The 24811-nt window shown below is 57.8% G+C and overlaps 1 protein-coding gene across 7 annotated transcripts; it reads left to right on the forward strand.

The window, feature by feature from the left end:
- The first annotated feature begins 831 nt into the window (after nt 1–831).
- HOMER2 (homer scaffold protein 2) lies at nt 832–23789 on the forward strand. Of its 7 annotated transcripts, XM_056114040.1 has the most exons (10): nt 876–882; nt 920–956; nt 12311–12467; nt 14385–14516; nt 19346–19438; nt 20814–20956; nt 21039–21216; nt 21864–21974; nt 22340–22420; nt 23166–23789. In XM_056114040.1, the coding sequence occupies exons 2-10, from the start codon at nt 952–954 to the stop codon at nt 23352–23354; spliced, it is 1089 nt and encodes a 362-aa protein (XP_055970015.1). In that variant the 5' UTR covers nt 876–882; nt 920–951; the 3' UTR covers nt 23355–23789. The 7 variants fall into 7 exon arrangements, with proteins under 7 accessions (XP_055970014.1, XP_055970016.1, XP_055970017.1 ...); XM_056114039.1 differs by having other exon boundaries at nt 832–956; XM_056114041.1 differs by having other exon boundaries at nt 832–956; nt 21060–21216.
- Nucleotides 23790–24811: the final 1022 nt, after the last annotated feature.

Here is a 24811-nt window from a genome sequence, read left to right on the forward strand (position 1 = left end):
GCTGCGGTCAGCAAGACTGTGAGGCCACTGAAGGAAAAGTGTTCAGTCCAGCCGGGAAGTTCACAAGAGTGAGTGGGGATCATTCAGTGGCAGTGACCGAGCAGTGGGGCTGGGGTCCCGGACTGAGCTGAGAACTTCCTAGTCTGGAGAGGACAGCAGTGCGAGGTCCTGGGGTGACCCAAGTGCGGGGAGCCAGAGCCAGGAGGTGGGCAGCAGAGGTACACAGGGTGCAGCCTGCTAAGCGGACCCCTCGGCATAAGCTTATGCGCAGGGGCCCTGGGAAGGAGGCAACGGGAGTGCACGAGGAGTAGGGGACGGTGCAGCCCCAGGAAGGGAGAGAAGGCTGAAGGGTGCAGCCCGGATCCCCAGAAATACCAGCGTGGAGCGGACCCGGGTGAGGGGTGACGAGGTAGCGGGGAGCGAGGACTGGAGGGGCTGGAGAGAGGGCTGAGTCTTCTCCCTCCCGAACCTCCCCTCCCCGGGATACAACCAGCGTCCCCAAGAGCCAGGACCCTCGGAGCGTGTTGACTCTGCCCACCGCGGACCCCACTTGCTCCAGCCCCGCACCTGCGGATGGGCGTGTCGGCGCACGAGGGAAGGTGCCGCCGCCGGGGGGGCCCCCGCGCCCACCCCCCGGGCTGCAAAGCGAGCGTCCCCAAGTGCCCGCGGCTGGGTGTGGGACCCCCGAGCCCCGCGGCGCGGCTCCGGCCCGGCCCCGCAGCCGGAGGTGGGGGGTGGGGGTGCGGGGGCGCGGCCCGGGGCACGGGGTTACGTAAGGCGCGGGCGGGGCGCGCGGGCGGGCGGTGCCCGGGAGCGCCAGGCGCGGCGGCACCGCGCAGCCAGCGGCATGGAGCGGCGCCGGGGCTGAGCCGGGCGCAGCGGGCGCGGCGGGCGCGGCGGGCGCAGCGGGCGCAGAGGCCCCGTCGGAGCGGCCGCCCAGCAGCGCCGGAGATGGGGTGAGCGGGCCCGGCTGTGCGGGAGGGTGGCATCGGAGGGGATCCAAGTTTTCCTGGAAAGGCGCCGCTCCAGATGGGAACCCGCCGAGCCACGCAGCCTCCCCCGCGCGGGGACGCCGGGCACAGCGTGGCTTTCTCGGGGTGCTGGAAGCGTGCGGGGAACCCGCGCGACGCTCCAGACTCTTCCCCGAGTCCCTGCCCGGGGCGCCGCGGGGTGCCCGGCGGGAGAACCCGCGAGCCTGGGCGCGAAAGTCACGCGGGAGGGACGCGGCGGGCTTTCCCCAGTGGCGGCGCCGAGTCGGAGTGAGCGCTGCGGGTGTCCAGGGTGCAGGCGGGGAAACCGAGGCACGGGGGCCGTCCGTGGAAGCGAATCGTGTGCCCCTTCGCTGGGCGCAGGGCTGGGAGGGGATCCCCCGCTGCAGAGCTGCGCCTTCCGCACCCCTCGACGCCGGATCCAGGGATGGGGGTGGGTGGGTCCGGGGCAAGGGGGAGCTGCTTGCTTTGCAGGGGGCTGCGGGAGGAGAGCACAGGGCGTGGGCAGGCTCAGCCCGCCCCCTACCCCTCGTGGGAGCTGATTGCGCCCGGAGCCCTCCCATCCTTTCCCGAGGGTCTGCAAAGCGTGTGCGGGGGCCAGAGGCGGGACGCGAGAGGCTTCGAGGCTGGGGAGCGCGGGGGCAGCGGGACTGGCCGGCAGGGGTGCACCCGCTCCGGGCAGGAGGCGGCCTCGCTACGACCTCTGCAGTGACCCCTCGGCAGCCCATGAAAGAGCCGCTCTGGGAGCAGGGGAAGCTTTGAGGCGATCGGGTTTCATATATTTAAAGAAAATGTATGTCGGAAGAAGGGGTTGGCAAATGTAGGTCTCAAGATGAAAGATAAAAGGAATCCGGTAATTTTAACTCACTGCTCCTCCTCCCTCCCCCACCCCCCAAAGCCAGCCAGGCACTCCTGTGTGATCAAAAACAAATATTGAAACACAGGCTGTGGTTGGGATCAGATAGTTCCATGGAAATGAAACTGTTTACTCGTGAAAGCTTAAAGAAAATGTCAAAAAATGTGATTTTCGTTTGTGGAGGAGCAGAGAAGTCTCCGGTGGGGATTTAGTTTCAACGTGGAACCATCTCATGTAATTTTAACATCACCCACGAAGAGCTGTGACCACTCACTCCTGGGGTGCAGCTAATGCGAGTCCTGGCCACATCCACCTGTTCAGCGAAGACCCTGAGCCCATCATCCTTCCCCACCACAGCCCCTTCCCTGTTACCTGCGTGTGTCACCATCATGGTCCCTTCCCTGTCCTCTTGTGTCCCCCCACGGCCCCTTCCCCACTACTGAGTGTTCCCACGTGGCCCCTTCCCATCCTCTTATGTCCCACGTGTCTCTTTCCCCGTCGTCTGAGTGGCCCCATGTGCCCCCTTTCTGATTACTGAGTGTTCCCACATGATCCCTTCCCCATCCTCCTGTGGCCCCCTGTGGCCCCTTCCCTGCCAGCTGAGTGGCCCCCCGTGGCTGTGCATTGATAGAGAGCTGGAGGCTGGAGGCCGTGCGAGCAGCTTCGACAGAGCCAGAACCACCCTTTTCGAGAGTGGGCAAAGAGCTCCAAGGCGGCACGGTCTGGGGGCACCTCACTCTGGACCTCCTCCTCTGTCCCAGCTCCACTGTGCGGACATAGCCAGAATGTGGGAAGCTGGAAGGTGCTCGAGCTGCTCTTCCTCCTTTAGATACCTGAGCTTGGGGCGTCGAACCCCTCCTCTTTGGCCATCCCCCGGCGGGTGGGCATTTCCATTGATTCTGTATTTGGTTCTGCTGAATCATACAATCAGTTTGGGGGTGTCGATGTGAAGTCCTGTTTTCACTTCCCCTGGGTGTAGACCCACACATGGAATTGCAGGATTGTCTGGAAAGCCTATTTTTGGCTTTCTGAGGATAGCCACTGTGTTTCCTGTGGTGTGCGGGTCCACGTAAATGCACGCGGCCGCATGTGGCTGGTAGCTGGTGGACAGCCCAGCTTTCGCTCCTCTTAGCTTCTTACTCTTTCGCATCCCTTTGCCTGAAAACATCTTAGGAGGGGCTGGAGTGATGCACAGCGGGTAGGGCATTTGCCTGGCATGGAGCCGACCCAGGTTTGATCCCCAGCATCCCACATGGTCCCCTGAGCACTGCCAGGAGTAATTCCTGAGTGCAGAGCCAGGAGTATCCCCTGTGCATCGCTTGGTGTGACCCAAAAGAGAAAAAAAAATCTTAGGAGACCTGTCCAGCCCTTTTTGCTCCGCCTCCATGTTCACCCAGCCTGCTGGGGTCACAGGGCCCCCATGAGTCCTTCTTCCTCTTCTCCCTGCCTTGCTCCCCAGTGGCCTCTCCCTGCAACCACTGCCCCATGGCAATCATGATCAGTCGCCTGCTGATGGCTCCTCTGTTGACTTCTGAGTGAGGGGTGGGTGGCCAGGACCCGTTCTGATTTCTGGTGTCTCCTGATCAGCTGTCCCCTGAGGTCCTCCTGTCCTCCCCAGCCTGCCCCATCCGTCTGGAAGCTGCATCTCCATCTGTCCCTTGGGCCTTTGTCCTCTGACCTCCCAGAGTCCTGTGCTGTCCCTCCTGCTGTCTCCCCCATGGTCCCACCATCCTGACCTGCACTGAGAGCGCCACACTCAGCCATCCCAGGTCCTGCAGGGTACATCTGAGTGCATGCAGTCTCCCAGTGATCTGTGCCCTGGGCTGACCCTGGCTCTGGACACCTCTGTAAGTGCCCTTAAACTGCCTGGTGGGGCTTTCCACTACCCTCCCTCTCGTATGGCTACACAAATGCCTCCTCCTTTTCGTCCTTCAGACCCAGGGTGACACACACACACACACTGCTCCCCCACCCCCCACCCCGCTGTTTTCTAAGGAGCCACCTTTGTCTCCTGCACTTGTGTCACCGGCTCTGCTGACTGCCCTGGGTAGGAGTGACTTAGCCACATCCCAGTGCCACCTCTTCTGTCTGTGCACCAAGATGATAGGTAGTGTGACTGGGGGCCCCCCTGAAGGCCTCAGGCGTGTTTGCTGCTCTCTGCTGGCACAACCCCACCCCCACCCTCCTTTACTGGGCTTGTTTGAAGCTGGCATGGCCAGTCCAGAATGGAACTGCCTTTAGCTGCCAGTGCTCTCCGTGTCAGCCAGCTGCTGAGTCTTGACTAAGGCTCAGGTTGACTGGGGGGCTGTCAGTGATGCCCCCAACTGCCCAGTCAGCAGCTGGAGCCTGGCTCCAGCCCTGTCAGTGTTTACCAGCAAGAGCGGCTGTTCGTCTGGCTCCAGTTTCACCCGGGGGTGTCTTTTGTTCAGCCTGGATCATCTCGCTGCCGGAAACCCTTGATCCTGGTTAGCAAACCCCACAGGCCTTGTGCTGTAACCCACACCTGTCTCCCCCACCCGCACCCCGTTCTAGCCTTCTTCCCTTTTGTGAATTTTCCATCCCTCCTGAATGGAGAATCAAGGTTCCTCCCCAGCATCTCCCACCTGCCTGTGGGGTTTGAGCTGGGAAACGTGCACAGTCAGTTCCTGCTGTGGCTGTTTCAACTTGGTGGCCCGAAACTTCTCCTTCCCACCCTTGGTCTGCAAGATGCTTGGTGGTGCTGTTGGGGTCCGGGCGAGGCGGGTGCCTGCCCCAGGAGCTGGTACACATTCAGAGGGGCTGCGAGTGTAGACAGAATGTCTCAACTCCCCGAGGGTTGCAGAGTGGGGCGGGCACAGGGACGGTCTTCTGGGGACACTGCTGGCATTAGGGATCCCCACTCATCATTAGATAGCCACCCCAAAGGCCAGAATCAGGAAAGGACTCGGAATGGCGGGTGTGGAAGGCAGGAGTGGACGCCGCCTCTTTTGGCAGCACTGTGGGGCGGTGCCAACATTCCAAAGGAAGTGAGGTGTGGGGTGAGCCCAGGCACTGCTTACACTGGCTGTGGCTCTGAAGGTTGGCCGAGTGCTGATGTCCAGGGGCCAGCTGTCAGGGTTTTCAGGGGAACTTAGAGGTACGCAGGGGAGCCAGACAGATATCCCTGCCCCCCCCCCCCCGCATCCTTCCTGCCCCACTCACCACCATGTCTTTCCTCTAACCCTGGAAATCCCCCTAAATAGGCCACGGGCTCCCTCAGGAGAGCCCCCCCTAGCCCATGTCCCTCAGCTTCCCCAGCTGAGCGTCCCTGTGTGTCTGTGGAGAGGAGTTGTGGAACCATGTTCTGCCTGCACTGGGTGCCCCGAGCGGCTGGGTGGCCTCCCACCCCATCCCTGGTAACCTGCTCAGCTTCCCCAGAACAAGGCCCAGGACAGTTCCTCAGCAGCCCAGTCCTGCCCTCACACATCTGGGGTGGTGGCTGTGCTTGTCCCCAGCCTGAAAACAAATGGAGCCAAAGGAGCCCTGAGCACAGCCTGGGTCTGGGTAACCGAGTGTCTGAGCTCTGGGGGCACAGTTGCCTACACCCTCCATCCCCATTGGGTTTCTGGGACCTGTTTCCTGCTGGGGAGCAGGCAGCCGTGTGTGCAGTTAGACCTCCACCCCCACCCCCTGCCACCGCTCTCATTCTGCTGGGATGTATTTAAATTCTGTGGGAGATTAGCTTGTTAGGGAAGAACTGGGCTCGCCCAGAGCCCGGTTAGACATTTGTCAGGACTGCAGAGAATTTGCACAAAATGCAAATTTTTATTCACAAGCCTGGATGATGGTCTTGTTATTGTCCCTCTGAGGAAATGGGGGCCATAGCAACCCTCCCCCCAACACAGGTCGAGGCTCAGGTGTGGTCACCAGCCACATTGACAGCCTGAGCCAGGCCTCGAGAACTGGATTCCTGGCCGCGAGAGGGGCTATTGGGAATATGGCGGCCTGTCCCAGGGAGATCTGAGTCTGATCTCACCCACAAGGGGTGGACTGACCTCACCCCCCCGCGTCCTGTCCTTCTCTGTGGGTTGGGGGCCGGGTGACCACAGGGACCCAATTACTGTGGAGCAGGCAGACCCGCTGCCTGGCACCCAGCCCCCATGGGCTCTTTAATTGGCGAGGCTTTTAATTGGGCTCATTCAGATAAATGGAGAAAGGGAGCTGGCTTGGCTTCTGTGTTTTGGGTGGGGGGGGGGGATAGGGATGCGGCATGGCTAGTAGGGAGAAATGGAGCAGGAGAGAGACTGGAAGGCAGCAGGAAGAGTCCCTGACGCGGTGGGGGAGCGGGGCTAAGCCCCTGCTATGTACTGTCACAGGGCTGAGAGGCAGCAGTGAGCAGCTGGGGGAAGCCCTGTCCCCCAGGATGGGCAGGAGGCCCTCGAGGGAGCAGGTGGTGGTGTGGCAGGTACAGGAGAACCTAGACTTCAGGGGGGAACTGGGTCTCCCCCTCATCCTGCAGCAGGCAGGTTGACGGTCCCTGGGCAGGTATGGCAGGATATGGGGTATCTGTGGCCCTGTCTTTGCTTGACTCAGGCGGGCAGAATGCTGGGAACCAGGGCAGAGGCCAGAGTGGGGCGTTCGGGTTGAAATGAGGAGGGGCGTGCAGGCCTACCAGAAAGACTGGCTTGTTGCCAAGGCAACGAAAGTTTGGGGTCAGGGAATGAGGAGGTGACCCGGCCGGCTGGGTGTGGGCTGGGGCACTGGTCCTGCTTAGGGAATCAGTGGAATGAGGACGTATCTGCCTGGGGGTGCTTGTCCAGTGCTGGCCAGCCTGGCTGACCCAAGCCCAGGGGGACCGTACTAAGGGGAGGGGAGACTCTGCTTCATTCTTGTTCTGAGCCTCTGAGTTTATCTACCAAAAGAATAGGACCTAAGGGTGGAGGGGCTAGACCTGGGTCCCTGAGGGTGATGTGACAGTGAAGTCCTTAGAGTGGAGTGTCCAGATGCTGCATTCAGGGCTCCGTGAAACCCACACCTCCGACCCCACAGAGTTTTGTGTATGGTGTGTGTGTGTGGAGGGGCATTTTGTGACCAGATTTTCTTTTGTTTGGGGGCCACACCCATTGATGCTTAGGGCTTTATCCTGGCTCTGTGCTCAGGGATCATGCCTGGTGGCCTCAGGGGGACCATTATGCAGTGCCAGGGTCTGCTGTGCACAAGGCAGACACCCTCCCCTCTGCATTATCTCTCAGGACCTGTAATCAGATTTTCAGCAGAGTCCTGGACCCCCAAAAACCTCAGAGGACTGGACACATTTCCTCAGAGGAGAGGAACTCCAGAAGCCCCCTGCGTTTCAGAGGTGCTGGTCATTTTAGGGGCCCTTCACTGGTACTTTGTTCCTGGCATTGCCTGGGTGGCATCTAGTAGCTCACACTGGTCTGCAGCCTGGGGCTCTCCTCTCAGTGGGGGAGTGCACCTGGGACCCTGCACCAGGGCTGACCGCCCCCCCCCACCCCCGGTACCATCAACACGTGTCTCCCTGGACAGAGGAGGTGAGGAGTTGACTCTACCCCTCACACACTTTGCTGACCTGCTTCACCAAGGATGGAATATTCTGGAATCCTGGAGTCAGAGTCGGAGTCCCAGTGCCTAATTGAAAGCTCTGGCACTTGCTTCCAGGGAGGGAACTATAAAAAGCTTCTCCTTGGCTTCTCCTGTGAATTTTAAATGTTTCCAACGCATGGCCCATGGAGAAAGCTGGGCCTGATCTGTAAACATGGAAGCCGTGGGAGAGGATTGAGGAGTCCCCTCTCTCGGGGAGAGCTGGGGGTGCCTGAGAGCTTGCGTCCAGCATGTGGGGGACAGCAGAGCACAGTGGTAGTACTGGCTTAGAGGGCAGAGGTAGTGCAGGTCAGGAGGATGGAGGTGATGCTGGCCGGGAGGACAGAGGCTGCTCTGGGACTGGGCCTCTGATGTAAGAGGTGACCCGCTCATACTGGGCCTGAAGTGGTGGGATCCTGGTGGGCATGAGCAAGAGGCCTGGAGGCACATCTGTGGGGTGAGTAGGTCTTGCTCCACCTGCACACCATGGCCCGGGACTCATCCATGCAGACTGAGTCCACATCGGCCACAGGTTTGGTTCTGTGTCAACTGGCTCAGTGGGGCGGGGCCCCTGGGGTCACGTGAGCAGGCCTGAGGGAATCTGGCACAGCTCAAGGCACAAGGTCCTCTGTGTGCCTGTCGGCGTCACTTTTGTGACTGGGGCCGGCCATTGCCCCAAGCCCGCAGCTCCCTGGGGCCTGGGCTTTGCAGACTATTTTTGTGCCCCTTTGCACGCCGTGTTTATTTTTAAATGAGCTTTTGTGAGGCCAGGATGGATGGTACAGGTTTTGCTTTTGAGTAAAAAGGTTCCCTCACTGTCAGGCCTGTGAAGGGTATTGCCAGCCAGCCACATTCAGGGTCAGCCTCGAGGTTTGATTCTGTCCGTGGAGAGCAGGTCACTGCAGCCCAGGACCCTGCAGAGAGGGATCTGCAGGGGACTGTGGGGGCTGTGCAGGGGGTTAGAGATGGCATGGAAGGACCCTGCAACCAGAGGACTCCAGGGGTCCCTGAAATGAGTCTTTCAGGTGGAGCATTCAGCACCCTTGTACCTGCCCTCGTACACCCATGGAAGCAAGATGATTTGGGGGGATGGGATGGGTTGGTAGCGTGAACTGCCGTGTGGTGATGTGGTTCTGAGGGCAGAAGTGGGGCAGGGCCAGGAAAGGGCAACCAGTGTGAGCTCTGAGCCCAGACCAGCGCTTAGGACTCAGGACGGTCAACTGCCCTGCAGAACCCTGCAGAGCCTCTCCCTGAGCCAGCCAGGGCAAGAGCCTGCTGTGCTGGCTGGCCACTGGGCTCCATTTGGAGACCCTGGGACTGCTGTGGGTCGGGGAAGCAGAGCAGGGCCTCACTGGTGGAGACCAGTTGGTGTTGACCTCCTCAGACCATCTGTAGGCCCTGGGCCCTGTGAGGGAGAGCTTGTCAGGAGAAGGAGCAGCTGAATGTTCTCTCCAGGTGGGCAGAGCCATGTCAATCCCAGGGACTTTGGGGGCTGCGGACATGGCTCAGGACCTAGATGCAGCCTTTGCACAGACAGAGAGGCCTGGGCTCAGTCCCTGACACTGCTGGTGTGGCCCCCAAACAAACAAAACCTCCAGCCTCGGAATTTCTGAACCTTGACTGTCAGGTCTGAATCTTGGGCACCTGCCCTGGGCACCCAAGGTAGCCTTTGCCTGGGAGCACCTGCCTTGCCCTGTGCCAATGGGATCAATGGCTTTATGGGCCAGGGAAGGGGAGGGATGAGGAGGTGGAGAGGAGGCCCCTCAGCCAGTTGGACCTCCCGGGGGGAGGGATGAGAAGGGCCCCCTGGCCTTTTCTCCCAGTAGCCCGGAAGGCACTGTCTGGGCGCTGCAGCCCAGCAGACGGGACTGAGGCGGTGCCTGACTCTGCACTGGGAGTAGGGCAGAGGCAGTTCCTGGGTCTGTGGCTCTGGCTCCAGTGCCAAGTGCGTTGGAAGACGAACGCTGGGAGTGGCCAGTCATAGGGCTCCTGGTCAGGCTGGAGCTGTTCTTTATAAACAGTCACAGAGAGCACCATTGTGAGAAGGTATTGATTTAGCGCTTCCGGGTACTGGAAATCCCCGTTAATCTCTGTCTGACTTTCTCACAAACCTGCTGGCATCTGAGGTCAGCCTGGTCCAGGAAGCTGCTCAGCTGGATGGGCTGGGAACTGAGTGGGCCTTGTAGAGGGGCGCCGGGTATATCCGTGTGTCCAGTGGAGGACAAGCGTGGGAATCACGACCATTGTGCCAGAATCTGACACCCCAGACCCCACCCCAGCACTGCAGGGATTGCTCAGGGAGCCCTTAAAATGAGAATATTGGCCAGATCCCTCAGAGAACCAGTGACTGGCCCCCTGGCCTATGAGTTCCCCTTTCCAGTCTGAGCTGTGTATGCCAGGTGTCTGGCCACAGAACTGGGAAGTCCTGGTGGCAGGTCTGTCCTTCCCTGGCCTCCTTTTCCCTAAAGCCTGGGGACGCCTGAGCCCAGCCTGTGACCACACACAACCAGCAGCGCCAGACTCCTTCTCAGTGTCATGGTCATGTGGCACCTGTTTGCACAGGACACACGTATCTGATGTGAATACTCCAGCGCCAAAGTGCCCTTGCGCACTGCCTTTTCCCCACTTGCCGTGTACCTGGAGGACCTGGCTTGGTACAAGTAACAAGTCACAACTTTTTGCAGACATGTTCTTGCTGCTTGCTCTCCGCCAGGCTATGGATGACTGACGTGGGCCGCATGGAGGAAGACATGGGTGGAATCTGCGGCTGATGTGGGCTGTGTGGGGGGAGATGTGGACAGGATCCGTGTCTGAGGTGAACTGCTAGGAGGGAGATGTGGAGTGCAGAGAGAGCCTGGGCTGGGCTGGCACCAGGAGGAGACAGTATGTGATGCTGTGGATGTGTGCAATTGGCCAAGTTTATGGAGAACCGAGCACGGGTTCTGTGACCCACCCAGCCCCCTGCTAAGCTGGGTGCTGCTGGTGTGCTATGTGTATCCCTGTGATGCATGCGTCCCCCTGATGCGTGCGTCCCCGTGATGCCTACATCCCCATGATGCGTGCATTCCCTTGATGCATGTGTCCCCGTGATGTGCACGTCCCCATGATGTGTGTGTCCCCACAATGTGCGTGTGTCCGTGATGCATGTGTCCCTGTGATATGTGTGTCCCATGATATGCAAGTCCCCGTGACACTTGTGTCCCCATGATGTGTGCGTCCTCGTTATCTACCCTGTGATGCATGCACCCTGTGATCGTGTGCCCCATGGGGTGCAGGCTGCCTGTTCCTGTACCTACTGCCCGCTCTGGGTGCTAAGGGGCCCCCATAACCTGTCCTTCCTGCTTAGCCACTCATGCCTCCCTTGCCCTTGACGTTGAGGCACTAAGAGAAAGGAGCTGTCCTTACAGGGCTCCCTGCTGCCGTGTCTACATTGCATCAAAACTAATGGGTCGGTGGCTATTTGGGCAGATCACATGGGGGTGTCCTGCCACAGAGCTGCCCTCCTCTGCAGCTCTGCAGCCTGGTCCTCGGAGCCACAGCGGTAGGGGGTGACCCTGCCTTGAGAAGGGAACTTGGAAGCATTGTGTGGAACTGTGTCTGTGTGGCTGGATGGCAGGACCCCAGACAAGCTGCGGTGGCCACTTCAGCTTCCCAGTGCCGCATGGCGAGGGCAAGGGCTGAGCACGGCAGGTGAGGGATTAGGGTGGATTCAAGTAGAATTCCCTCCTTCTCTCCTTCTGCCAAGCAGAGTCTTGCCAGTTCCTTGCAGACTCACTTCACGCTGAGCCAGAAATCGCTCAAAGCAGGAGCCGTCCCTGCAATGTGGTTCTCATATTCCAAACGCACATATGTGGCGCGGGATCTAATTATTCTTGGGGACAATTACTGTCAGGTTTGCCACTTTCTGTTCCATCCGGCGGAGACCATGCCGGGGAACACGGGGTTACACTGTCTGCCTGTAGAAGCACTTGCCAGCCCAGAACATCTGCTTTCTATTTAAAGCACTGAGGCTGGCCGGGGAGTGGGTTTGAAATGCTCTTCCCCAGACCTGAGCACCCGGAAAGCAGGAGGAAACGGGGCGGGAAGGTGGATCTGCCGCTCAGTGGGGGGTCGGGGAGCCCCACATCCCCGTGTTTCCTATAGGAGCGCCCTCGCATCTCACAGGAACTGGCTTGTCTGCCCTCGGCAGTAGGGGGCCAGCTGCTCTTTCAGACTCACTCGGGGCTGCTTTCCGGAACTCTGGGGTGAACAGAGCAGAGCACGGGTGGCAGAGCGGCATGTGAGACCGTCCACAGCCCACTCGGTCCCTGGGGGATTTTCCGGGTTCGGGGGTGGGAGTAGGGGGGCAGTGTATGTCACCACCCACTGCTGACAATGTAGCAGCTTCAAACAAAACTCCTTCCTGGGGTCTGGAGTCTAGCTTGGCAGTTCCTTGACTTCGGGTTTTCCTGTAAAGCACCATCAAGGATCAGCCCCCAGAGAGAAGTGGCCACAGCCTTCTTCACAGCATTTGCCTGAGGAGCGAAAGAGTTCTCCTTCAAAAGGGAGTAGAGGCTGGACTGAAGTGCAGCAGGGAGGGCACTTGCCTTGCATGTTGGCAAGATTCAGCCTCCAGCACCCGAAATTATCCCCTGATCTCCTCCAGGACTGATCCCTGAGCACCGAGCCAGGAAGAAGCCCTGAGCACTGCTGGGTGAGGCACATAAACAAAATTGTTAAAAAAGAACTGGGCACTTGATGAGAGACCAGACCCTGGGGTGGGAACTTGGTGCTTCGAGCCAGCTGGTTACCTGGAGCCTCTCACCCTCACCCTCCGGCACTGTTCCTGGTGTCCATGTTCCTGGACCTGGACAGGGTTTCTGGGGTCAGTGCTGCCCACTCACGTGCCCTCTCCCACCTCCTGCAGAGAGCAGCCCATTTTCACCACCCGCGCCCACGTCTTCCAGATTGATCCCAGCACCAAGAAGAACTGGGTGCCCGCCAGCAAGCAGGCTGTCACCGTCTCCTTCTTCTACGATGTCACCAGGAACAGTTACCGGATCATCAGCGTGGACGGAGCCAAGGTACCTCCCACGCCAGCCGCTTTCCCACTGAGCAACATACCACACTGGGGAGGTGGAAGGGGAGGGACACACCCTGAGCCCTGCCCCCGTAGAATGGACATTCACGAGAGTCACAGCTCTTGCCTTTTTCTTACTTTTTTTTATTTCCAATTGTGTTTGGGGGTTTTGGGAGGTTGGTTTATTTTGTTTTGGGGCTGTACACAGCAGTGCTCAGAGATCACTCCTGACAGGGCTCAGGAACCTTATGGGATGCCAAGGATTGAATCTGGGTCTGCTTGCTGCATGCAAGGCCAGCGCCCTCCCCCACTGTACTGTCTCTCAAGCCCTATCCTATCTTTTTTTCATTTTCAGATAAAATTGCAGCAGAAGGTGGGAGCGATAGCACAGTGTGAGAGGGCACCTACCTTACTCTTGGCTGACCCATGTTTGATCTCCTGCATCCCGTATGGTCCCCTGGGTACCTCTAGCAGTGATCCCTGAGCTTAGAGGTCACATCCTAGGGTCATGCTCAGGTGCTGGGGTACCAGGGATGGATGCAGGCCTTCAGCATACAAGGTGTACACTGCAGCCCTTTCTCCCTTGTGGTGCTTGAACATTTCTTGGGATGTTTTTTTCTGACACATCTATCATTCTGTCTATCTGGGTGGGCGTTTTTGCCACGTTTCTGTGGGAACAGAATTAAGGAGGGGGATCCATTGAAATGCCACCACATTTGTAAGGGTGCAGAAGAAAGTGGACCCATTCTTGATGTTTCCTTTCCCCCTCAGGTCCGCTCACCCTGCTAGGCATTTACACACATGCCCCAGGCATGGCTGAGCTGACTTCTGCTAGGCAGAGCCAAGTCCCCACTGGTCTCTTCTCTGTTGTCTGTGCTGAGACACAAGAGATGCAACGTCGTCCTTTCAGTCACTTGTGTGTGGAGCTTTGTCGCGGGGTCCCTGGTGCTGGCAGATCTGTTGGCCACTTCCCTCCCACAATGCCCATCTGCCCTTGGCCTCTCACTCAGGAGTAGTAAGTGGGGACTGGAGCATAGGGGACCTGCTGTGTGCTCTGTGGAGACCCTGGTCTCAATAGAAGCTCCTAAGGCCATTGCCCCAGGCAGCAGCTGGACCTGGGCTTGGGTGTGTGCTCCTTGCTGGTGGGGCTGCCACAGACCACGGTCACAGGCCACAGGTCACAGGCCACAGGTCAGGGGAGATATGAACAGTGCCCACTAAGAGAGGTCTCTCGTGTTTGAGGGATTCCAGGCTGAAGTGCCTTTGTTGTTCTTTATCTTCTGGAGATCCCATGGTCACCAGGTCTGCCCCCAGTTCTCCTCTGTGCTCCCAAGCTGGAGCCTGGCCTTTCTGTTGTATTGTGATTGGGTTGGTGAGGCTGGCCTCCCCAATGTGTCCTCCATCTGCCATCCTGCGATCAGACAAGCCAGCGCAGGAAGCACAGGGCTGTGGCACCGACACAGTGAGTCTGTCCTGCTGCTGAGGGTGTTGGGCTGATCTGAGGGGTGGCTGCAGGATGCCAGCAGGGTTGGGCGTGGACCCTTCCATTCCACTCCAGAATAGATTATTTTATGGGGTAAATTTGGGCATCACCGGGTAGGAAATCCAGGCCATGGCTCCCCAGAATTCAGAACTGGAGCTGAAGGAACAACCATAGGGGAACAGCATGGACTATGTGTGGAACAGCATGACTGGAACAGCAAGAGGTTATGTGTGGGACAGTGTATGTGGTGGGGAGGGTGTGGAATAGCGTGTGGTGCGGGGGGATCAGCAAAGGAAAACTCGGGCTGGCCGACCGGCTGGCCGGCCAGTATGAGTTGTGAGTTGCCTGGGGAACAGCTTGGCCACCACAAAACTTCGCAGGTGGTGGCGTGGCTGCTCATCCAGTGCCCGCCTTTGGCCCTTGGGGCTGTTTCTGCAGGTCATCATAAACAGCACAATATCTCCCAACATGACCTTCACCAAAACATCGCAGAAGTTTGGGCAGTGGGCCGACAGCAGAGCCAACACGGTGTTTGGCCTAGGCTTCTCCTCGGAGCAGCAGCTGACAAAGGTACTGTGTCTCCCAGGGCTCAGCAAGCACCGTGAATGTCAGGGGCCACAGTCCTGGGGCTCAGAGACTGCCCGTCTAGGGGCCACAGGCCTGGGTTCAGGGACTACCACGTCAGGGACTACCGTGGTTCAGGGATTCAGTGCTGTGCTGCCAGTGGCCACGAAACTGGGGTTCAGAGACTACCACATCAGAAAGACGGTTCAGGGACTCTGCTGTGCTACTAGGGGCCATGAAACTGGGGTTCAGGGACTACCATGTCAGGGGCCACAGTTCAGGGACTCAGTCCCATGCTACCAGCAGCCACGAAACTGGGGTTCAGGGACTACTGCATCAGGGGCCACAGTTCAGGGACTTAGTCCTATGCTACCAGCAGCCACGAAACTAGGGTTCAGGGACTACCACATCAGGGGTCAGGGTTCAGGTACTCAGTGTCATGCTAGTGGCCACAGATTTAGCGTTCAGGGACTCAGTGCCATGTCAGGGGCCACCGTTCAGGGACTAGGAATTCCATATCAAGGGCCACTATTCTGGGACTCAGGGAGTGTCATGTTACAGGCTAAGTTCAGGGGTTATTACAGGTCAGGGGTGTCCTTGCACTGTCATTCTTAAAGGCAGAAACAGAAACAGAAGCAGCCTGCGTCTCTGGTGGCAGTGAACTTGTGAATAAATGCCGGCATGCCCTTGGGAATGTCACTCAGTAGCAGGGCAGAGGATGGGGGCGGAGGGTCTTGAACTGCACATAAACATGTGCATGGACTTCCGTTACAAGGAGCCCTGAAGTAAGATGCGCCCCATGCCCGGGAAGCAGAGCCATGGGGGTGCCGCGTGTGTCTTCAGAGCAGACCTCAGGACTCCAGGACGGGGCAGTGTGCGCTCACCCAGCGTCTCTACTCCATGAGCATCTGTGACAAAGGGCAGCCTGGTGCACGCAGGACCCCACCATGGGCGCCCTCTGGCAGCTTTCATTGCCGAGTGGTTTTCTTCTGGCAGTTGGAGGCCGCAGGGGACAGTGCTCTATCCTCTGCCCAGGGTCACAGGGCTGCTACCCATGATGCTGCCATGAACATCTTTATTGTGAACACCATTTTTTTCATAGTCTCAGTTATTTCTTAGCACTCTTTCCCAGACGTGCAATTGCAGGTCAGTGGGAGAAATGCCTTTTCACAGAGGATCCATGTTTCCAAATTGCTTCTCAGCGGGGCTGTATCCTGCACCATGCTCCCAGAAATCGCCGCCAGCCCTGGCTATTGTCCTTGCTCACGGCGTGTATTAATTCAGCAGAAAGAGAGGTGCTTTTCTGTTCCCATTTGCGTTTCCAGGGGGGCCAGGGGCCGTCTGTGTGAGGCGCTGACTGCTTTTTTTATTTGCGCTTTATGGGGTCTGCCCTTCATTTGGTGGGTTTTCATATCTGCATTTTCAGGCTGCACATGCACCTCCTGTGTGACCCGCCTCCTGCAGTGCCTTCCCCAGGGGGTTCTGTCCCAGCGCGGGTGGGATTTTCCCCTTCTCCCCTCAACACCCTTTATTTATGGACTCTGGCTGATTACTCACGTGACTGTTTCTTATTCCCTCTTATTCTCAGGCAGCAGTTTGGACATTTGCTTCTTTTCTTTGGTTTTGGTTTGGGGGCCACACCCAGTGGTGCTCAGGGATTTCTCCTGCCTCTGTGCGCAGGGAGCACTACTGGTGGGCTCAGGGAACCATATGGGGTACCGGGAATCAAATTCAGTTCAGCTGTGTACAAAGCAAACGCCTTCCACGCTGTACTATCATCTCGCCCTTTAACATTGTTTGATTCTGTCGGCTGGAGTGAATTGGCCCTCCAGAAGCTTTAGCCAAAGGTCAGTGGTTGTCAGGTGCTGGCCATCCTTGACAGTCTTCCGAGCAGAGTGCCTCTGTGTCCTGCAGGATGAGGGCGCACAGCCTCTCGTGGGAGAACAGGAGCTGTGGGCCAGCAGGCGCAACCCAGAAGAAGTGCCTGGACAGAAGCCCTTGCCCTGGGCTGTGGATGGGGGCAGGCAGAAGAGTGCCTGCCCCGTCCCCAGGGGCACCCTGCATGTGCTGTCCCATTAGAGGGGCATTTTCACCGAGTGAGGGGAGCAGCGCTTGGACTGTGTGTGGTGACCACATGGCTGCGAATGGATGACTAACATTCCCGTCTAGTTTGCAGCTTTCATAGGGCACCGCACGGGGTGGATATGTGCCCAGAAGGTCCTGAACTTTGGTTCAGGAACTGGGCAGAGGGCTATGGTGCTTGGGGCAAGTAACCTCCTTTCACATGCGTTGGGGGCAGGGGTGTCTACCAGTCACATTTGACTTTCACTGACGTTGCACGCAAAATGTCCCGTAAAGAATTGCGTCTTCTCGGGGGCTGGAGCGATAGCACAGCGGGTAGGGCGTTTGCCTTGCATGCGGCTGACCCAGGTTTGATTCCCAGCATCCCATATGGTCCCCCAGCACCGCCAGGAGTGATTGCTGGGTGCAGGGCCAGGAGGAACCCCTGAGCATTGCCAGGTGTTACCTTACCCCCCCCCAAAAAAAGAATTGCGTTCTCTACCACCTTCCTCAGACTGAAAGGCTCAGTGGTGCCTACACAAGGGTGGTGTCTACACCGAGACCCTCCAGTAATGTAGGAAGCAGACAGCTGAGGCAGAAGCCACCCCCGCCCCAACCACGTCCCAGCACTTCCCAGAGCCATCTGTGGTGTCTTCCTAGGCCCTCGTGCGTGTGTGTGTACATGCACATGTGTGTGCATGTGTGTACATGCATTCATGTGTCTGCGTGTGTATGTGTGCATGAGCGTACATGCACAAGCCTGGACCCCAGTTCATTATTCGCAGAACAAACTTTCTTGGGCTGGAGAGGTAGTCCCGGGATTCAACACTTGCCTTGCAAGCTGTGCCCCAGGCTTCATATGTGATCCCAAGAGGACCATCAGGAGTGAAATCTGAGCACAATGCCAGGAACGGTCTCTGAGCACCACCTGGTGTGGCCCCAACTCCAGTCCCCACCCCCACCAAGCAAAACCAAAAACCATTCTTGTGCCTTCTTGCTGCCGAGGTGGCACCAGTGCCAGAGGGAAATTCAACCCTGCCACTGAGGAGCAGACAGTGGAGATGGGGGTTTGTTTCACTTAAAGGGCCCGTAAAAGGGAAGGAGGCTTTGTCTGTCCCTGCCGGCCTGTGCCTCAGTGGGAGACAGTGAGTGGTGGTACAGAGCTCGGCCACTGGTGCTGTGGCTCTCTCCTTGGGTGTGCTCTCTCTCCGTGGGCACTGCCTGAGCAGGGGGCTACCCTCTCGGCTTGGACACGGCTGCTCCGTCTGTAGCGCTTTCCCTGGGTGCGTGGCCGGGCGTGGTGGTTGCTGAGACGGCAGCTGTGCGGCCCGGTGGCTCTTTGTTTCTCCGCAGCCACTCTTGGCCAGCGCTGGCTCTGCACTACCAGCATGAGCCATCACAGAATGTTCTCTGCGCCAACAGTGGATTTGTTCGTGATTGATGTAATTGCCTGGGGGCTTTAGGCATCGCTTTTATTAGAAAAATATGGAAACAATGTCAGGAAGTAGAGCGGGGGCCAGGAACATGGCTCCAGTGGCAGCCGGGTGCCCAGCACGCCCATGTTGCATGTGCTATCTCTGGCATCGTGTGCCGCTTCCCCCCCCCCCAGGTCTAAGTCCCCAGACTAAAGCAAACACAGTCCATAGACTCAGTCGTTCACGTTCTGCCACATCTCTCCATCTATTCATCTGTTGGTCTACTTTGCATTTCAGAAATGAGATTGATTTTTCAATCTTTTGGGTCCCTCCTGGCTTGGTTGGGGGAGTTTGCTGTACCAGGCATCAACCCCAGGGCCTCCTTCAGGCCAACCCTGTGATCCTGCCCCCTGAGCCGTCTCCCCAGCACACCTGAACTCTGTCCTCTAACAAGGGGCACCTCAGAGGCTGGAGCGAGAGGACAGCAGGGGGGGCACTAACCTTGCACACAGATTCAATCCCTGGCATCCCATATAGTCCCCCGGGCACTGCCAGGAGTAATTCCTTAGTGTAGAACTAAGTGTCGCATCTCAGTTTATAAATCATGGCAATTCCTTGCTGGCACCTAGAGCAGTCTGTGCACTTGCTCCCATCATGGCCCTCACCTTGGTGGGACTTGACCTGCTGAGAGCTGCTTCAGTCATAGGCCGAAGGCTACATTTTTTTGTGTCGGTTTGTTTTTTTGCAAGATACTGGAACTTGAACCCTGGCTGCATGCATGAGAAGCAGGCATTCTGCCGCAGACCTGCATCCCAACCTTTGTTTTTTACTTTTTTTAATTTTCATTTTGAGATCATACCCTCTGGTGCTCAGGGCTTACTCCTGACTCTGCACTCAAGGATCACTTCTTTTGGGCTTGGATGCCCCATGAGGGGTGCTGGGGTTTGAACCTGGGTCAGCTGCATATAAGACAAGTGCCCTCCCCACAGTACTATATCTCTGGCCCCCACTTTCTTTTTTAAAGCATTAAAGCTCTTGAACAGTCTCTTGCCCCCAGCTTTCTGGATGATTGTGTTTCTTGTGGCACTGAGTTGCAAGAGTTCTTGAAAAGGGTGGATTCCTTCCAGGGCTTCCATGAATCAAGGAGGTGGAGGACTTCTGAACATGAGGTTGTCAGAGTTCTTGGGACTCAGATATCAGCGAGGTTCTGAGCTCAGCTGATGGCTTTTCTACAGGTTCAGTCCTTCAAGACATTTCCTTCTTGAGTAAAATTCTCCTTGCACGGCAAGGCAGTGAGTGGTTTGAATGCAGAGAACCAGCTACATATGAAGTTAGGAAAAAACTCTTCTCCACATTCAGTTTGCAGAGAAATTCCGGGAGGTGAGAGAAGCGGCCAAGCTCGCCCGTGACAAGTCCCAGGACAAGCTTGAGACCTCAAGTGATCACTCCCAGGTCAGTGTTCTGTCTGTGGAATGAATCTGGCTGTGGTGGAGATGGAAGCTGGGGGTTTTAGCCTTGAAACATCTGCAGCCTTGTTCAACCTTTTGCGGGTTGGGGTTGGGGGTCTCCCAAGCAGTGCTTAGTTCTTTCCTTTTTTGGTTTTGGTGACACACCTGGTGGTGCTGAGGGCTGACTCCTGGTTCTGCGCTCAGGGATCACTCCTGGCTGGCTCGTGGGATCAAAGCCAGATCAGTCACATACAAGGCACACATCCTACCTGTTGTCACCAGCCCCTCAGCAATTCTCAGACCCTTGCTGCTCAGCCCAACAGGGGAACACACGGAGGTACCCAGGGGACCTGGTGGTGCTGGGGACTGAATCCAGGTATCCTTGGCACCACCGTCCCAGCTCACCTGTCCAGTCCCCACCTGGATGCAGTGCAATGGGGTGACACATCTGTCATCCGGCTGTCAAAGGTGTGGGACGTTTCTGATGTGGAGTGGACTGCTCACCCACTGCCCCACGTGCCAGTATGGCAGGAAGCCCCAGAGGCAGGTACCTGGTTCCTCAGAGCTGGTAGTCATCCCAGAGGACTGACCCTCAGCTGAAGCAGCTGCCCACTTTCCTGAAGTGGTGAAAAAAATGTGCTCTGAGGTGATGGGGAGCTGTTTAGAGGTGGGGACACACCTGTCGGGTGACACGACAGGACTACACAGTGTAGTAGTAGTAGTAGTAGTAGTAGTAGTAGTAGTAGTAGTAGTAGACATCCATTCGTGGAATGGATGTCTGTTAGGCTGCAGGTGCAGGAACTGGCTGATGTTTTTAACTGACCTCCATCGTCACCTGGTTCATTCCCATCCTGGTTCCTGTCCAAGTAATCCCCACTGTCTGGACTGACCATGGGCTAAAGGATTTCTAATGTGCCGTGTTTTTCCTTTCTTGTCGTGATGACTTTTTTACACTGGATTTTATTAGGTTTTAATATCTGTCTCCCTCAAAAGTTCTTTGGAGCTGACATCAGTGTGCCTATACTGTGCAGCTGACCACAGTGCCCCTATACTGTGCAACTGACATCAGCACACCTGTACTGTACTGCTCTCACTATGCGTTAGAGTGTTTTGTCTTGTCTCTACACTACCTCAGTTGGCCCTGCCATGAGCCATGAGTCCCCCAAGACTGGGCGCTGTCCACGTTGGTTACTGGAGAGCACAGAGTTGTTGGCTCCTGGGTTGCTAGGGAAGGGGTGCTTTGGTGCAGCCCCATGTCCTGTGGGACAGGGTCCTGTCTTGTCTCCGGGGGTGGGGGGTGGGGAGGCCCTGTCCATGTCCAACACCACAGTTCCTGGCTCAAGTCCCACAGTGACCTGTGCAGGGATCCGCTTTGGCAGGAGTCCGGGTGTGAAGGCCCATCCTCTGCGCAGGCCTCCAGTGTAAATGGTACTGACGACGAGAAGGCCTCCCGGGACCCTGGCCCTGCCCACTCGCACCTGCGCTCCGAGAACGACAAGCTAAAGTTCGCCCTGACGCAGAGGTGAGACATGGGCTGTCTCCAGACCGCAGTGTCGGTTCCCACCTTCCCAAGCGCCTCAGACCCTGTTCGTGGCCCTCACCAGTGAACACCCGCCTGCCTACAGCGCTGCCAACGTGAAGAAGTGGGAGGTGGAGCTGCAGACGCTTCGGGAGAGCAACGCCCGGCTCAGCTCGGCACTGCAGGAGTCCGCGGCCAGCGCAGAGCAGTGGAAGCGACAGTTCTCTGTCTGCCGGGATGAGAACGACCGGCTCCGCAGCAAGGTGGTCCCATACACCTCACATGAGGGTGGTCTCATCTCACCAGCTGCTTGTGGGGGACGCAGCAGTCCTGGGGTCCGGCAGTGTACACCATGGAGCCCCCCTTGGCCATGGGCTGGGCCTTTCCTGCCAGACCTCAGCCTTGACACCGCTTTGCAGCTGGGCCCCAATGACAGGGTAGTTCGGGGTGGCCAGTGAACCCCAGTGGAGGTCCGAGGCCTCCAGTGCTGCGTGGCCTGTGGGGTGGGGTTGGTTTGGGGGTGTGGGACTGAGGTGGGAACACCCCACTTGTTACCCCATCCTCTAGTAACCTCTGTCCCACAGGCTTCTCCACCCCCTCGGCCACCAGCTTAGGCCTCTGGCGCAAACAATCATGCTGGATGCAATGACAGTGGTACCAGATTTGTTCTGGGGAGGAAACAGACTCAGGGGGACATCAGGCCGCTGCTTGCCGCAGACCCTTCAACTCTGTCTGGGCCACCCCTGGCACTGCCATTACTGTCCTCTGACCTCTAGTGAGGTCACCCGAATGTAATATTGCTGCTGGGCAGCTGCAGCAGCCACTGAGGCAGGGCTGTGGGTGTTGAGAGGAAGCCCCCAACATTGCTGGCTGGGTTGACTCTTGGCTCACCCCTGCCATCCCCCCCCAGATCGAGGAGCTGGAGGAGCAGTGTGGGGAGATCAGCCGTGAGAAAGAGAGGAACATCCAACTCAACAGGAGAATCGAGGCCCTGGAGTCAGAGCTGCAAGAGAAGGAGACGGTGAGAGATGAGGTGGTCCTAGGTCCGTGGCTCAGGGCCAGAGGTGGTAGCTGCCCACTCAGGCTTGGAGATGGCCGGAGGCACCCAGGCACCAAGCTCTGAACCAAAGCTCTTCGTCCCGGCAGTCTCCCCCAAGTGCCCTGAGGGAGACGGCACAGCACTGGGTATGCCCTGTGGGGCCTCACCCCAAGTCCCACACTCGGGGCTGGTGTGCAGGGCCCTGGCTGCTGCCCAGCTTCAGTTTTCCCTGCCTGTAAATCAGGGACAGTCAGAGCCCCTGTTCCTCTGCCGGTGCCTTCCTCCCTGCCAGGGCGAGGAGCAGCAGAGCACCTTCACGGGATCATGCCTGCTCCCTCTGTGCCCAGGAGCTGAAAGATCTTCGGAAACAGAGTGAGATCATCCCGCAGCTCATGTCGGAGTGTGACTACATCTCAGAGAAGTTAGAGGTGAGGGGCCAGGGGCGGTCAGCCCTGACCCCACCCTGCATCAGGGGAGCGCAGAGCTCCCACTGTCTGGGACCCCTTGCCTCAGACCTGTGACCTGAACCCACATTCCTCACTCCTGGCTCCTGGGTGCATGCTCTGTGTGTGGGTGTCTGTGTGCATGTGTGTATGAATGTGTGAATGTATGCATGTGTATGTGTGAGAATGTATGTGTAAGCGTATGAGCGTGTTGTGCGTGTATGAGTGTATGTTTGTGTGAATGTGTATATATGTTGTACATGTATGTGAGTGTATGCAAGAGAGAACCCAGCCTCACACGTCCTGTGTGCGCTTCCTCTCCACTCCCTGCTGAGCCCATCCCCATGCCTTTTGTGCCCTCTTGGCCCTCCTGCCTGTGTCATGTCTGGTCACTGTGACCCTGCCAGCAGGCCAGTGTTCCCAGCTGCATCATGCCCGAGTCTACTGTCCATGCTATAGCAGTGGGGCTTGTCTGTCCTTTGGGACAGGATGCAAAGTAACCTCTGCTGCGGGCAGGGCTGGACCTGGAGAGGGGCTTGCTGGCTCCTGAGAGCCAGACCCCCACCCTGGGGCCGTAAGCTGGGAGGTTACTCAGGCACCTGCCTATCTCAAGGGCACCTCTGCCAGGTCACACTGGAAATGGGCCTGGTGATGCACACCCCGCTTATTATGCAGCATGCAGGGGCGCGCCCCAGGGCTGTCCCTACCCTGGCTTCTCTTGCCGCTGCAGGCAGCTGAGAGGGACAATCAGAACCTGGAGGACAAGGTGAGGGCCCTGAAGACAGACGTGGAAGAGAGCAAGTACCGACAGCGCCATCTGCAGGCAGAGTTGAAGAGCTTCCTGGAGGTGCTGGATGGCAAGATCGATGACCTGCACGATTTCCGAAGGGGCCTGTCCAAGCTGGGTGCTGACCACTAGCTGCGGCCTCTCCAGGCGCTGTTTCTACCATGGCTGTGCCATGGGCACCTCCTCTCCTCTCTGGATGGTCCTGACTCAGGAGTACTGCACGGGGCCGACCCTCCTCCACATCCATGCAGGCCGGCCAGATCATCTCTGAGGGCTGTGGCGGCCAATGGGATGGCCATAGTGCTTTCAGGTCTGGTGTCTTGTCTTCCTCGACAGCACACACAGTTGCTCCAAAACTGCCTTCTGTAGAGCCAGTCCCGAGAGTGAGCGTGCCTCTGGGCTTGTTCCCTGGTGAGGGTCCTGCCCCGCCAGCCCTCCCCCAGGCTATAGGGGTGTGCGAATGTACCCCCTCTTGGTTTTCCTTTCTGAGCCATGACTGTGCTTCCGGGGCCTCGCACAGTGCCTGGCACACAGTAGGTGCTTAATAAATGTTTGTTCGGAGAAATATTTTAACAGAATTTAGTGCTTTGGTCCACCCCACCCCTGCAGTGGGCATTCAAGGGAAGCTTGTTAACAGCTGTCAGGCCTGGGGCAGCTGTGTAGTCAGAACCACAGAGTGACTGGGGAAGAAGCACCAGGACAGAGCACTGTCAGGAAGAGAAAGCTTATCTGAGAACCCCAGGACATACCCAAGGGTGCCCACTGCTTACCCCCCACCCCAGGAGGGTAGCAGAGTGGGAGGTGATGGACAGGCCTATGGCACAGGACAAGGGGCATGTCATCCCCTCGGGGAACATCTGCCCTGCCTTCCCCCAGCTCTCAGAAAAGTGGAGGCTTGGAACTGCCGGAGATGTCCCTGGGATGGGTTTGTCCACTGGCCACAGACAGGCCTGCCCAGGGGTCTTGGGGCCTGCCCTCTATCCAGGAGCGGACCCTGATGATGAGGAGCCCATTGGGGTCATCGCCCTGGCGAGGGTGTCTGAGCTCACTGAGCAGCAGTGCACACTGGACACTGCAGCTGCCCCCGGCCCTGCAGCTGAGTCCCCGAGTCGTCTCAGGGAGGAGGTGCCGGTGGAGCCCCCCACTGCCTGGTGGCCTTCCCAATCTCAGTGCTTGTGGGACCCCAAGAGAGCACCGTCCCACAGAAGCACCCAGAGCTCTCTGCAGGGCAAGCTGCTGGCCAGTCCGGAGGCCTATGGCCCCCAAGTCTGTCACGAGTCCATCTCACGATGCCCATCTTCCCCACAGGTTCACCTTCCCTCGGAAACCGAAGAGTTCCCCACTAGACACTGGGCTGTATCAGGCATGTGTGTCCTGCCTGATGCCACACTCTTGGGCCATCACAGACTCAGACCAAATGTTGCTACTAGCTCCACATTTTTTATATGTTTCTCGTAGCTTTTGTATATTGATATTTCCAAAACAATTTCAGGGTCATTTTGTAACACTTTGAAGCACTGGAAATTGGATTCTGTGACTTGTATTGGCATCTCTAGTAAGAGATACGATTTTTTCTGATACATGATCTT

This window comes from Sorex fumeus, unplaced genomic scaffold, assembly GCF_029834395.1.
Source record: "Sorex fumeus unplaced genomic scaffold, SorFum_2.1 ptg000024l, whole genome shotgun sequence".
NCBI lineage: Eukaryota > Metazoa > Chordata > Mammalia > Eulipotyphla > Soricidae > Sorex > Sorex fumeus.